The following is a 14,135-nucleotide window of genomic DNA, read 5'->3' as shown; positions in this document are numbered from 1 at the left end:
TGATCAAATCCCAGGAACAAAACTCAATCTTGTGGTATCTGGAAAGGAGAAGACCGAGTATTGGGTTTGCTGTGTTAAAAAGCTTCAAGTTTTAATATTTATTATTAGATTTGGGTTGAAAAGCTTGAAGCTTTTGTTCCCGTGTTTGAAGGAAAAGAGAAGGTAGAAGGTAGAAGGAGTGAAGACCGGATCTGCGTTGGGGTTTTGGGATTCTATGGGTTTTGTTGGTGGTTGGGGTACGGTGGTGGCTCGGTGTGGGTGAGGTTGGGGGTGGTGGCTATGTTGTTGCTTCTTCATTATTTCTGGGTTGCTTGCTTCTTTGAAGAAGATGAAGATTCATCAATTTCTAGGTTTTTATTTATTTTTTCTTATTTTTTTTAATTTTTATCCCAGAATTCGTTAAATATTGGATAGAATTGGACGAAAAACCAATTTTGCAACCGGGTGTAAATGTTAGGGACTTTTTTTTTGCTAATTTTAAAGTTTGGGGACGATTTTCGCAGGAAGACAAAAGTTGGAGACCAAAAGTGCAATTAAGCCTTTTTGTTTTGTTCCAAAACCATTGTTGTTTTACATATTCAAAGCACTTTATCTCATTATCTTCCCTTTATGCCCTCATTTAATATTGTATCTCCCAAGTACCACATCTTTTTTCCACCAATCACAATTCCCACCAATTAGTTTACCAATGATATTCATTCTCTCTCTTTCATATATATAACTTACTCCCTCCGGTCCTATTTATAAGCAACAAAAAAAAAATTCACATAGTTTAAGAAATGTAGTTAAACTAGATAAAATGCATTAAATTTGTCTTAAATTAAAATGAACTTCCAAAATTACCCTTTGTTATTAGTGTTGGAAAGTGAAAAAGAGAGAGAATAATTAATGAGACACATTTTACAAGTTAGAATTAATAAGGGCATCATTGGAAAAAATTAATTAATATAGCTCAAACTTTCATTTGGTTCTTATAAAAAGGACCAAGATTTTTCTTCTCTTTCATGCTTATAAATAGGACCGGAGGGAGTATTAAATAAGAGTGTTTAAGTTAAATTATAATATCAAATAATGAACTCTTAAACTTGGTGCATAACTTTAAACTACAATAGTTTTGGAACGGAGAGAATTACGTGTTTTCTTAGTAGTAAGGACTACATATTTTGAAACTCCAAATAATAGTTGTTGACCTCACATGCAATTAGAAATTTGATGGAGCTGAATAGATCATGCATGTAATGCTTCTATCTAAATTATTTTACTCTAAATGTGTAAACGAATCCAGTTCCGAGTGTGTGTTAAATTTTTTAGAAATTTTTATTGAACTTAAAATCGAATTATATTAAACTTTTTTTTGTTATATTATATTAAACTTAATGTGACTTCCTCGTAGAATAACTCAAGTGGTAGGAGCTGGGGACACATATGAGTTGGGTAAGGCGAGGTCCATGGTTCATTTCCTGACGAGCGCAATTTATCTTTTCGATGTACTAAAAAAAACTTAATGTGATAGTTTTTATCATTTTGATATTAAATTCAATAGGGTAAGGATTTATTTCTCCATTTTGATATACATGAAATTAAACTAAGTTTATGTTTCTATCGATGCAAAAGTTAACATATGCAATTATAAAAATCCATCTTATAGCAACTTATTTGAGCTTATTTGATAGCATAATCTCTTATGCCAGTGTTTAAGAGAGCCTATGCAAACAGCTTATGACCTACCATAAGATGTTTTGAGCTTATTTTCATAAGAAAAAGAGTTTATACTTATATATAACTTATTTTCAATTTATTTCAATAAATATTTTAAAATAACTTATGAATAAGCGCTTATGACACCATAAGCGCTGAATTAAGCTGTGTTTCCAAACGGGGCGTAAGTATAAATCTTACGGCTCACGCTAGGAGGCCTTTATAAGCTTCAATATATGCTTTCTTTTGCAAATCCTTGATTATTTCAGTTAGGGTGGCAAATGTCAAAGACATCCAACCACAAACATAAAATATAAAGAATACGAGGTGAGGGTTTAGGTTTTCCGGCCGAAAGGTGAAGAAAAGTAACCAAAAGGTCCAAAATCTTTACAGACAATGAATCTTGCTTGACAGAACAGAGAACCACAGTGGGGACCAAGTTGGATTTAATAGCATATTTTAAAATTACACAAAACCCACGTTATGCCATATATAATTTGTCTCGTTACTTTTAAATAATTGGAAATGGAATTCCACGTAGGACAATACTTTATTAAGATCCCTATGTATTCCCAATCAGCTAGGGCAGTTAGGAAGATTTAGGGCCGTCATTGGATAGTTTTGGACCACAGTAAATTTAGTCAGGTGAAAATCATCACAGAATCAGGCTGCAATCGTTCGATGAGCGTCTCAATTTCGACGGGTTGTGGGTTGAACGAGTTAAAATTGTATAGGGTGACCTCACTCAGATACACACAACCGGAAATTCAAAAAAAAACCGCAAACAAATCAAAGCAGAAATGGAGACAAGAGTGAGAAACAAAGAAAGTAAATTCCATTCTTAGGAAATAATCAAACGAATATGATACAAACATGAGAAATAATACAAACAAAACAAAAAATGAGTGTGAGATCGAGAAAGTTGAAGACTTGGAGCCATGGCCGTCTTGCCAATGCAATTTTTCATTTCTACGGTGTGGTTTCTCACATTTCAAGTCGCAGTGGAGCAGATCAGAGGCGAGGATGCGATTTCGAGCAGATTCATCAAAGGTTCTTTGAATTTGATGGCGGTGAAGCATGCAATGGAGGGGCTACCTAGGATTTGACGGGGAAGGAAGATTAAAGTGTGAGAGAAGAAGAAGAGAATAAGACACATGTCTTATATGTTGCAGTGGCACTGGTTGTTGCAGTGAAGGGGAGAACTGGTTAATGATGCGAAATAAAGCCATAGGTGAGAGGTAGTTTCAGATTTGGAGAAGAGAGGAGAAGTGGTGGTAGAGGTTGTGGCTTCTAGATTTGTATTGACGAGGAGATCGAAGTGATGGTGGTGGTGGCGGTGGCAGTGGCTTATAATTATGTTCGTTACGACGACAAGAAGAAAGGAGAAGTGGTAGTTGGTGGTGCGACGCTTAAGGGTTGCTTGGAAGGGTAGGGTCTGGCCTGGTGGGGTTGGCGGCTAGGGTTTGTAGTGAGAGGCTAAAGGCTGAGTTAGTGGGATAATGAGAGTATTTATAAATTATAAGGTAGGGTTGGACTACATGTACGGGTTGAAGCAGTTAGCTTTTTTGATTTATTTATAAGAATTGGTTCAGTTGGTTCTTGAGTCTAGAGCCCAAACAAAATTGACCGCCTCAAACCATTGAAAACCGATTCACTTCATCCGCCAGCCCTGTATTCTGCTTTGACCAACCCGATTTCACAAAAATGAGCTCAGTTTTTCGAGTTTGATTCGAACCGGTTCACCTTGGACACCCCTAGCGAGGAAGATTTGTCAAACAACCACATGAAAAAAGTGGCTTTCTTTCTTAATTGATAGCATTATTAATTAATTGCAACATGAAAAAAAGTGGCTTCCTTTCTTAATTGATAGCATTATTAATTAATTGCAATATTTTTCGATTTTTGACGAATGTCGTCATCTGTTTGCGAAACGATTGCATGTCTTTTCTAACAATAATTTTTTGAGGACTCAAACTTATACTCTCATTCTTACGGGAGTCTAGCTTACTTACAGCAAGACAACACTTTGTTAATATTAATTGCAAATACTTGAATTAACTTACGTAATAGAGTTAAAAAAAAATTGTGCATTAGAAAGTTAGATTACACCTCCAGGGATTGATCCCAGGATCTTCCCCTCCCCAATCCACATTTCCCACCGCTAGCTCTTATCACTTGAGATATTCTTTAATTTGGGGACTTGATATTATTTAAAGTAATTGAGTTAAAATTAAACTTACAATTTTTATGAATAGCATGTTTTTTTTTTAATCAATTCTTAAAAATTACTAACAATTTTTTTTCTCTAAAATTGACTTTGGTTTTAAAAACATGAACATTAATCCACCTCAGAAAAGTTATAATCCATGAAATAAATTAGAAACCTCAACGTACGTAAGCATGTAGATCACAGCCACTCGAGAAACTCATAGTAGGTAATTTTGCTATCCTTTAGAAGACATGCGCATTTGGTTTTGACGATAAAACGGACGTAGTTGTTGGACAAAGTCTAGTCTTAATTCTCCTAACCACCAAATATATTACTTGTTCCCACCAAACTTATAGTATGATATATATTTTTGCCAAGTATATTTGGTTTTGCCAAGTATTGCCAAATATATATCATACTTTAAGTTTGGTGGGAACAAGAAATATACTTGGTGGTTAGTAGAATTAAGACTAGACTTTTTCAAACAACTACGTTCGTTTCAAAATATATATATATATATATATATATATTTGGCTTAATTGCACTTTTAGTCTCCTAACTTTGCCCTTTCTGCGAAAATCGTCATTCAACTACGAAATTAGCAAAACCATCCTAAACGTTTACACTCCGTTGCAAAACTGGTCTGTCGTTTCACTTCCGTCTGAAAACTAACGTTTTCTGGGTAAAAAATAATAAAATAATAAAAAACACATGAACTTCATCATCTTCATCTCTTTCTTTAAACATTCTTCACTATCTTCTCCATGGAGATCTAAAAACGAAGTTTCAGGTTCTCAGATCTGGGTTTGGGTTCAAATTCATCTTGTAGGGAATGAGGAGAAAGTGAACATTGAAGGTTCTCTCTTTCTTGGTTGAAATTTATTTGCAGAAGATTATGTCAAAGAACTGCTTCTAGGCCCTAATTTAGATGTTGTTGCTGCTTTGTTTGTTGGTTTCTCCTTCTTTCTGTGTTTTTTGGATTTTTAGGGTTTGAAGTAGAAAAGGTTCACTTTATGCTGTCAACCGTGCTCAGATCCGACGACCGCCGCAGATTCTTCTTCAACCGCTGCAGATCCAGCGACCACCGTGTTCACGCCCACCAGATCGGAGCACCACAGTGAGACCATCACAAGCACAGAAGTCGCAGATCCAAAAGATTAATACCTTATTTGTGGGTTTATTTTGGTTTTATCATTTCTGGGTTTGATTGTTGGATGGTAAATTAGGCAGGTTTTGTTGTGTTGTGTTTGATCTGATCTGAAATTAGGCCATTTCTCACCAAAATAAACCCTGGTGTGTTGTGTTTTGGGTTTGATCTGAAATTTTTCTGGGTTTGATCTGAAATGGACAAGAACATATGTGGACAAGAACATTTCAGGGTTATGTAGTGCGTATTTTCTTTTATTAGGCAGGTTTTGTTGTGTTGTGTATTGGTTGATTGTGAAGGGATCATATAATGTGGGATTGAAGTGCATTTGCTGAATTGCCCCGTGTCTTGATGCGTTACGGGAATGACAAGGATGGAAGGAAATTGGATCAAGGGAGGACATGGTGATAATGGAACAAAGGAAGGATGTGTTTTTTGTTGTTGTGGAGAAGATAGTGAAGAATGTTTGAAGAAAGAGATGAAGATGATGAAGTTCATGTATTTTTTATTTTTATTTTTTACCCAGAAAACGTTAGTTTTCAGACGGAAGTGTAACGACAGACCAGTTTTGCAACAGGGTGTAAACGTTGAGGATGGTTTTTGCTAATTTAGTAGTTGGGGGACGATTTTCGCAGGAAAGGTAAAGTTGGGGGACCAAAAGTGCAATTAAGCCTATATATTTTGGTAGTATTTAGAAGATGTGTGATAGACGAAAACAGATTATAACTTATGCATGGATTTTGTTTCATAGTTAACATTCTATTTAAAATCCAAAGAAACTGCATATATTGTATTCGTGATCATTCTTGCTGTAAAATTAAAAGAAAAACTAATTAGTGACCGGGTAAAACGTGACCGACTACTCAGATAAGTCTGTAACTTTGAAAAAAAGAGAACGATGTTGACTACTTCATGGTGGCATACATAGTAAGGTTTACCTCGATCCTTTAAGTAGTCTAAGGTTGAAGGGTTTCTATGTAACATTGATGTCGTTTGCTGTCTCAAGCACAATGCACTTTGAGTTTGGCCCCAAAGATCGCCTCGGTGGAAGGTCATAGCCGGTGGGGATTCCTTGAGCTTTGATACTAGGGTTGAGGGGTTTAATGGTGATTTTGTGACACACGGTATTCCACAAGGCACTTAGGCAAAGTGAAACATAACTGAACCAATGTCATACTAGAACGAGAGGTATTATGAGATTGTATAGGTATGAGATTATACAGTTTAGAAATACTTATAAGATTTGACTAGTACTACTTATAACAACAAGGTGCATCTTCATTTCGAGAGCATAACTAATTAAAATTCCAAGATTAAGTATGCTTTCCTTGGAGAAATATTAGGGTGAGTGACCTCCAGATTCACGTTATTACCATGAGGCTAGTCGTCATATCGGAATGTAACAAAGTTGAAGGGATACATGACCGAGTCAATCTCTCGCCAAAATGATAGGTATTTTGAGACTGTATATGTATGAGACTATACAGTTGAAGTGAGCTTACAAGATTTGATTTGTACTACTCACAACAAGAATGTGCATCTTCTTCTCGGGAAAAACGTTTCTCTACACAGAGCTAGTAATGTCCTAGAGGATCGGTGTGATTCGGCTGACCATAATTTTTTTATAAGAATACAGATGACATTGCCCAGGCTAACTGGTCTTAGCTCCTTAAATGTTTGGTTTATCTGTTTTCTGGATCAAAATTAACAGTATCTTCTCAATACCAGATGTAAAATGTAGGTTCTTCAAAGATAAGCAAATGAACGAGCTTCCTGTGTTCCCCATGTTCTATCCAAGAACATAGAGATGAGGTACGATACCCATAGTGAAAGGATCGTGATGTGAGAATCTTGAGAGAGTTTAGAGCGTAACCGCTTGGAGAGAGAAAGTAACTAAATTTCAAGCTTTTATTTCTCAAATGAGCTAAGAGTCCCTTACAATTGGTAACCGTCCCCTATTTATAGATTTGGGGGTGGGCTTGACGCCCCTAATCTCTCTTAATGGACCAGTTGGGCCTACCGGGAGAAGGCCCAATTTTCTGGCTTGCACGTCGCCCCGAGTTGGCGCGCCTGGGCAAGGGACCCTAGGGTCTCGCCCAGTCCACAAGTCCACAAGACACCAAGCTCGAAGCATGAGAGCTGAGTGTGTCTTTTAAGAAGAAACCTGAGGCGACGATTATGAGAAAACAAACTAGTGCTAAAGCCTAATGACTCAAAACAATCGCCAACATGGCTTGATAACTAAAGCCTAAGACTGATTTTTTTTATTTCCCCAGCAAGTTCCTTCGATCCCATGAGTCCACAAGTGGGCTCGTGGCGACAGTGCTTGGCTCCCTCGCTCCGCTTCAGCAGTGATCGCCATGGACCATGATGGATTGACGCGTGTAAGCCACATGCAATGTACTGAAATAATACAAAAGCCAACGAATTTGTAAAATCTCAACTGCTATCTCCGATATGTCCCTTCAAATCATAATAAAGCCTGTCAATTTGAATTCAAACCAATGAACTTCGGCCGTTGCAACTTTTCATTTAATGTGTCGTTCCCGTTCCCCCAAAAACCGCGTCACGTTCCCCCGTGTAATCATTTCATCTTGCCATGATGGAACACGATTTCCCAACCGCTACTCACCTTAACTTTTAAATTCCCCCTTGATCCATCATTCACCACTTCTGGAATCCTCATAACCTGCTAAAATCGACACCCTAGCACACTCTTCCATCTTCATTCCCACTTTTTCCCTTGGCAAGAATGACTTCCCCACGCTGTACTAAAAAATCTTCTCGATTCCGAAGCACTGCTCCTGCATCTCCGCCTCCGGTCGACCCTCCTCCCTCCGGAGGACTTCCCCTTGGCGAGGGGGAAATCGTCGCCTTATGGCGCCGGGTGTTTGCCACCCTTCCCAAGTCCACGGATAAAACCCCCGTTCAGAAGGCTATTTGTCAACCCTCTGAGTTGTCCTCTGATGAGTCCGTTACTGAGATGGCCCGCCAGGCCGGTGGGCTTTGTTACGAGAAATCTCTCGAAGATATTCTTGTCACCGGGAGGTGCCCAACGATTCGCCGACCTTGGCAGCACCGTGCGGTCGACCATGGCGTGGAGAAACCCCACTTCTTTTACGTCTACGAATATTTATTCCTCGACCTGGGAATCAAACTGCATTTCTCCCCCTTCCTTCGCCAAGTTATGAGGGAAATCAATGTGGCCTCATGCCAACTCCATCAGAATGACTGGGCCTTCATTCGGTGTTTTGAGATTCTTTGCAACGCCGTTGGTCTTGAACCAAAAACCGCCCACTCATTTTACCTCTACGCCGTGGAGCCAAAGTCTTTAAAAACCAAAACCCAGGGTGGGTTTCCCTGAAATCGCGCACAGGTCGTCAGCGTCTTCACCCCTACAAGAGCAACGTCAAGATGGGGCTTGGGCGCCGGTATTTCCGCATAACCGTGCATCCTACTTACCCTGAAGCTTTCACCCTTCGGGACGGGACTGCCCTGTTTCCCTTCTACTGGACCAAGAGCCCCCGCGTTGTTCCGTTGCCATCAGATGCGTTACTGAGTGATGAAGATAAAATCATCCTTAGCTTTCTTGCTGGGCTTCCGGTCCTTGAGTGCTCACAATTTCTCAAAGCCGCTCGCAAGAACACCCTCGGTTCATTCCTAGGAGGAATCAATTTCACTCAAGTCAAACTGGAGCGTGCCCTGGCCGCCAAAGCGTTCGAGTTTGACAAGTCATCTGTTCCTCGATGAGGCATGATGGGCGAGGATGAACCAAACCCCAAGGGTGAGGCGGGACCCTCCCCCTTCCCAAGGAGACTCTTACTGGTCAAGGTGCTTCAGAGAGCGCTGCTTCTGATTTCCCTCAAACAATCTCCCCTTCTGACCATCCATCCCAACAAGCAGAGGTAAGCTCACCCAGGGCCTTCCCAATCCACACAACGATTTGTAGTGACGAGGATCAAGCTCCTGCCGTCTCACCTTCTCCTCGCCCTTCTTCTCCTGCCGTCGGCCATCTGAACGCTGACGAGAAGGAGAGTTCTCCTTCAAACCAGCAACCCACTCCTGTCGACTTTATGCTGACTGATCCCTTCTTTGGTAATATGAAAGGAGCTGAGAATCCCGACCTTGATGGTGTGGCGCAAGAAGCCATCTCGAGTCTCCTGCGCGCGGGGTGTCTCTTCGCCCAGTTATCCCAGGATTCGGCCTCTGCCGCTGAAGTTGAAGAGCTTCGTCAGAAAGCTGAGAGTTATCGCCTTGCCACACTCGAGGCGTACGGAGAGCGTGACAAGTTGTTGACTCAGGTGACGACCCAAATAACTAAGCTGAACAACCTGGGTATCGAGATGAACGGTCGCGATGCTGACTTATCCGCTTACGAAGAGAGAATGGAGGACTTAGAGGACGAGCGGGACGACTTGGAGAAGGAGTTGGAGGCGAGGGCCGAGGCAATTGCCGTGAGTAGGGCTGCTTGTATCGCCAAAGATAAGGAGATTGCGTCTTTGCACAGCGATTTGGCGTTGTCGAACGAGTCTCTCACTGAGGTGAGGAACCAGCTGGAAGCAAAAACCAAAGTTGTTGCGGAGGCGGAAACCCGGGCGGCCTCTGAAGCCAAAACCCTTCGAGCGAGGATGGAGGTCGAAGCTGTTGCTGAGGCTGTGGAAGGGCGCGGCCGCGGTTTCTTCCTTGCTAAAGCCCAGGTCCATTACCTTTATGAGGGAATAGATCTCAGCGGGATGGGAGCCTTCAAAAAGGTCACCCCCGAGGGTTTGGTCAGCCCTGATGATCCTCCAGGCTTCGACGCTGCATACTTTGCGGCTGCTGAAAACGCAGGGAAAGCAGAAAATGTTAATGTAGTTTAATTACTTTGTATTGATTTTCCCTTACCCTTTTGTAACTAATATTGCTCTATGTTAATGAACAAAATTTTGTTGCAGTTTCGTCTGTCTTATTTTATTCACCGCCCTGCCATATTTCCTCCATGTGTTTGTTTTACGCCTTTGGGTCTAGACTTCGTGTAAAGATTTTGAGTGTGTGCCAAAGAAAACTAGGACTTTTGCTCAGTTTTGAACCGAGGCTTTGTTCACACCGTATTTCCCGTAAGATCAGGTGTGGCCTTGCCAGTTTTGTCTTGGCGAGGACTTATGGTTGCTCGGGACACAATGGCCATGTGGGTTGCCCGAGACTTAGCCTAGCTTTGGGTTCTCGCCCATATTTCGGGGAGGTTTTGCTCGCCCATATTTCGGGGAGGCTTTTGGGATAAGTAACTTATCCGCACACATCGCCAACGAGTAATCAGCGGTTCGCACTGAACTTTCCGGAGAGATCCCCAGACATCAAGGTCGTATTGGGATCGCAACCTTTAGGGAATTTTTCCCACCAGGCGACCGTGACATTTTAGTTGAGTTGCTAATCGAGTAGCAGCAGTTCGCGCTGGACTTTCCGGAGCGATCCCCAGACATCAAGGTCGTGTTGGGATCGCCACCTTCAGGGAATTTTTCCCATCGGGCGACCGTGATAATTTAGTCGAGCTAGGAGTATTGCTGGGAATATCCTTTTGTATTTGATTTGGAAAAAAGATTTTACATTCGAGGGATGCCTCGTTAAAATCTCCCGTGGTGGAGAAAAAGAGTGCATCTTTATTTTTGTCCTAGTTCTTCAATTCCCTCGTCGCGTCCTTGCTCTTGTCTTTAGCCCCCCAGATCAGAGCACCACGCCGAGCACTTCGTCCTTCGAACCCGATGTGCTTGCCTCCCACTCGTTGTCATTGCGAGGTTGATCCCTTCGCCAGCTCGCCCCACAGTAGCGCGGGACTTCACTTAACTTGCTTCTCTGCTTGCCGCGCCTAGCTGCCGCAGGTTTAACAATTGTCGGCCCTACTAGTTTCCAATATCCTGCCTTTCCTTTTCCCTTACCCGCGCGGCGGCACGCTGGGCTCCTTTTCCCTACCCTTAGCTTGTCTTGAGGTTTCTCAAGTGCCTTGTGACTACTTCATTCGCCGCCACCACGCTGGAAACTCCGTTGATCCATTCTTTGCACCACTGCCCCTTTTTCCTTTCTCTCTTCTTGGCCCGTCCCCAAGAGAGTCGGCTTCCTGAATCTTGGCAGCCCCCAAAGCGTCACATCCTTCTGACTCCAACTAAAGAGGTCAAAATTGTCCTCTACCAACTTCTCTAGGCGCCTTGCTTGACTGGTCGTGAGCCTGGGCTCGATTGCTAGCACTCCTTTGCTGAATTTATACCTCTCCAAACCCTCTATTACGTTCGCTCAGCGCTCCTCTGCATGTGCATCTGTGAATTGTCCGTCTCTTCCTGTCCTGCCATCTGGCCTTCTCTGACCTTGGTTGTTCCTCAATCTTTATATCTTTCGATCAATCATTTGTTCCAACTTTCCTGGTCCGTTTCGCCCCTGATCTTGCACGCCCTAGCCATCTTGATCGCCCTCTAAGACCTTAATCTCGTGGCACCTGTGTCCCTCGCCGACTCCCTTCTTTCCATAAAAACTAAGGCAGTTGTTATAGCACTTCCTTGCTCTCCTATGATCGACCACGATTTTTCCCACCTTTCCGAAGATCAGTGGATACTTCACCGCCAGGTGAACCGTTGAAATCACTGCGCAGAGACGGTTGAGCGTGTTCCGTCCGATGATGACATTGTATGATTCCACAACCTGCAATACCAAATACCTTACACGCAGAAGCTTGGCGTTTTCATCAACACCAAAAACCGTGTCTAAATCCAGGTAGTCACGCACCCAGACCTGTTCTCCTGAAAAGCCTACTAGAGTCCTAGTGTATGGCATCAAGTCCTTGTCTGTTAATCCCAACTGATCGAACACATCTCCGTAGATAATGTCTGCAGAACTTCCCTGGTCCAAAAGAACTCTTCGCACATTAAAGCTATTGATCCTTACCATTACTACCACAAGATCATCTTTATGCATCTTGATTCCCTCAAAATATGCTGATGATATCACGATATCTGGGTGATGAAAACCAAATGGGGTTTCATACTCTCGTACTGATGTCACCGCCCTTACATGCCTTCATCTCGCCGAGGCTGTGTCGCCGCCTCCACCAAAGCCACCTGAGATTGTATTTATCGTCCCAACTGGTGGCTCGAGATCTTTGTTGAAGGTTTCTTCTGCCCCCTTCTTCCTTGTTGCCAGCGTTTCTTTCTTGTCAGTGGTCGGCGTACGACGGCGATCGTCCCGCCTGCGATCATCTTGCTGACGGTCCCCTTTATATCAATTTCCCTGCTGTCGTTCGCCGCGCCAGCGGTCACCTCGGTAATTTAACTGCGAGCGTCCCGCCCGGATGAGCCTTTCAATTTCGTTCTTTAAGGTGAAACAATCCCCGGTGTCGTGGCCCGCTGAGCGATGATACTCGCACCACTTTGTTTTATCCATCGCCACTCGAGGCGGGTCGGTCTCCTTCTCGCCTTCCTCAACCGCATGTGTCTCCTTGACCTCCCGAAGTAGCTCCGTCAAATGCACACTTAGACTTTTCCCTGATTCTTCACGCCGGCGGGAGTCGGCCTGATGCCACGGGCGACAGCGCTCGAAGCTTTCCTTCCTAGGGTACAACGGTTCCTTCGCATCCCTCTCTCCTGACTTTACCTTCTTATCTCGCCGCTTACCGTCTTCTCCTTTTTCTTTACTTTGTTTGCCTTCCGAAGATGCGTCCCTCTGATCGCCATCCTTTTCCATTTTTGCACGCTTTCTTTTGAAAGCATCATCCTCCTCGTCCAAGATGTAAGTGTTTTCCCGCGCCCGGATCTCTGCCATCGACTGAGCCGGCTTACGGCTCAACTTACTGTTCAGTTTTCCTGGTTGCAGCCCGTTCTTGAAAGCGCGCGCGCAGGCATGTGGTTCTGACTCCTCAATTTTAACAGACGCCGCACTGAATCGCTTCACGTACTGCTTCAAAGTTTCACCTTCTGATTGGCGGACATTGTATAGGTCATCGATCGTTACCTGCTTGGTTTTGCTCGCGGAGAACTGGACGAGGAACTTCAATGAGAAGTCGTGAAAATTTGTGATAGATCCTCGAGGTAAGGTCGTAAACCAAGCCATGGCCGTGCCTTTGAACGTCGATGGGAACATCCTGCATTTCACCGCGTCGGAAGCAGCGCTTATTACCATTTTCGTGTTAAAATAAAGCAGGTGTTCCTTTGGATCGGCCTTTCCGCTATACGTTTCAAGAACGATATTTTTCATGTTGTCCGGGATAGCCAACTCCCTCACCGCCGCTGAGAACGGCTCAAACTCCGCCACGGCTTCGGCTTCACGCCCTCCTTCGTCTTGTTGCTCGAAGCGATAATACTCTAACTGCTCCTGTAAGTAATCGTTCCGCTGCCGTATGTCATCGACACTGCGGATCAGATGCCTCCAATCTCGACCGATGATTGGAGCCTGCGGTGGCGGTGTTCCTTCCCCTGAGGCTCCTGACGAGTGCGCCGGTGACCTCTGTTGCTCCGGTGATGATGGTGGAGAAGGCAACGGAGGTGTTGGAGAAGGAGGAGGTGGAGGCGGAGGAGGAGTCAATAGCTCAGATTCGTCGCGACGGACCTGCTCGCGTCGCGGCCTGCCTCTCATTCGACGCGGTGGCGAACCACACCGCTGCTCCTGCTCTCTATCGCGTCTTCAACGACGTGTCTCCATCAGACTTCATTAGCGAACCAAGAATTCAACCAAAAATCCAAAAAAGCGAAGAGAATTACACAGAAAATCGAACTTCCCTCAACCAAATCACAATCCACGTAGTCTGGGAATCGAAATCTACCGATCCCCACAGACGGCGCCAAATGTTCTATCCGAGAACATAGAGATGAGGTACGGTACCCATAATGGAATGATCGTGATGTGAGAATCTAGAGAGAGTTTAGACCGTAACCGCTTGGAGAGAGAAAGTAACTGAATTTCAAGCTTTTATTTCTCAAATGAGCGAAGAATCCCTTACAATTGGTAACCGTCCCCTATTTATGGATTTGGGGGTTGGGCTTGGCGCCCCTAATCTCTCTTAATGGGCCAGTTGGGCCTCCCGGGAGAAGGCCCAATTTTCTGGCTTGCACGTCGCCCTGGGCT

The 14,135-nt window shown here is 43.4% G+C and overlaps 1 protein-coding gene across 1 annotated transcript; it reads right to left on the bottom strand.

Annotated features, from left to right (window-relative positions):
* Nucleotides 1–11,474: 11,474 nt before the first annotated feature.
* LOC130744421 (uncharacterized) lies at nt 11,475–11,966 on the bottom strand. The gene has a single exon (XM_057596608.1). It carries the CDS (start codon nt 11,964–11,966, stop codon nt 11,475–11,477), a length of 492 nt encoding a protein of 163 aa, XP_057452591.1.
* Nucleotides 11,967–14,135: the final 2,169 nt, after the last annotated feature.

Source organism: Lotus japonicus, chromosome 3 (genome assembly GCF_012489685.1).
Source record: "Lotus japonicus ecotype B-129 chromosome 3, LjGifu_v1.2".
NCBI classification, from domain to species: Eukaryota; Viridiplantae; Streptophyta; class Magnoliopsida; order Fabales; family Fabaceae; genus Lotus; species Lotus japonicus.
The sequence above is the reverse complement of the archived record's forward strand: the minus strand, read 5'-3'. Positions and strand labels throughout refer to the sequence as shown.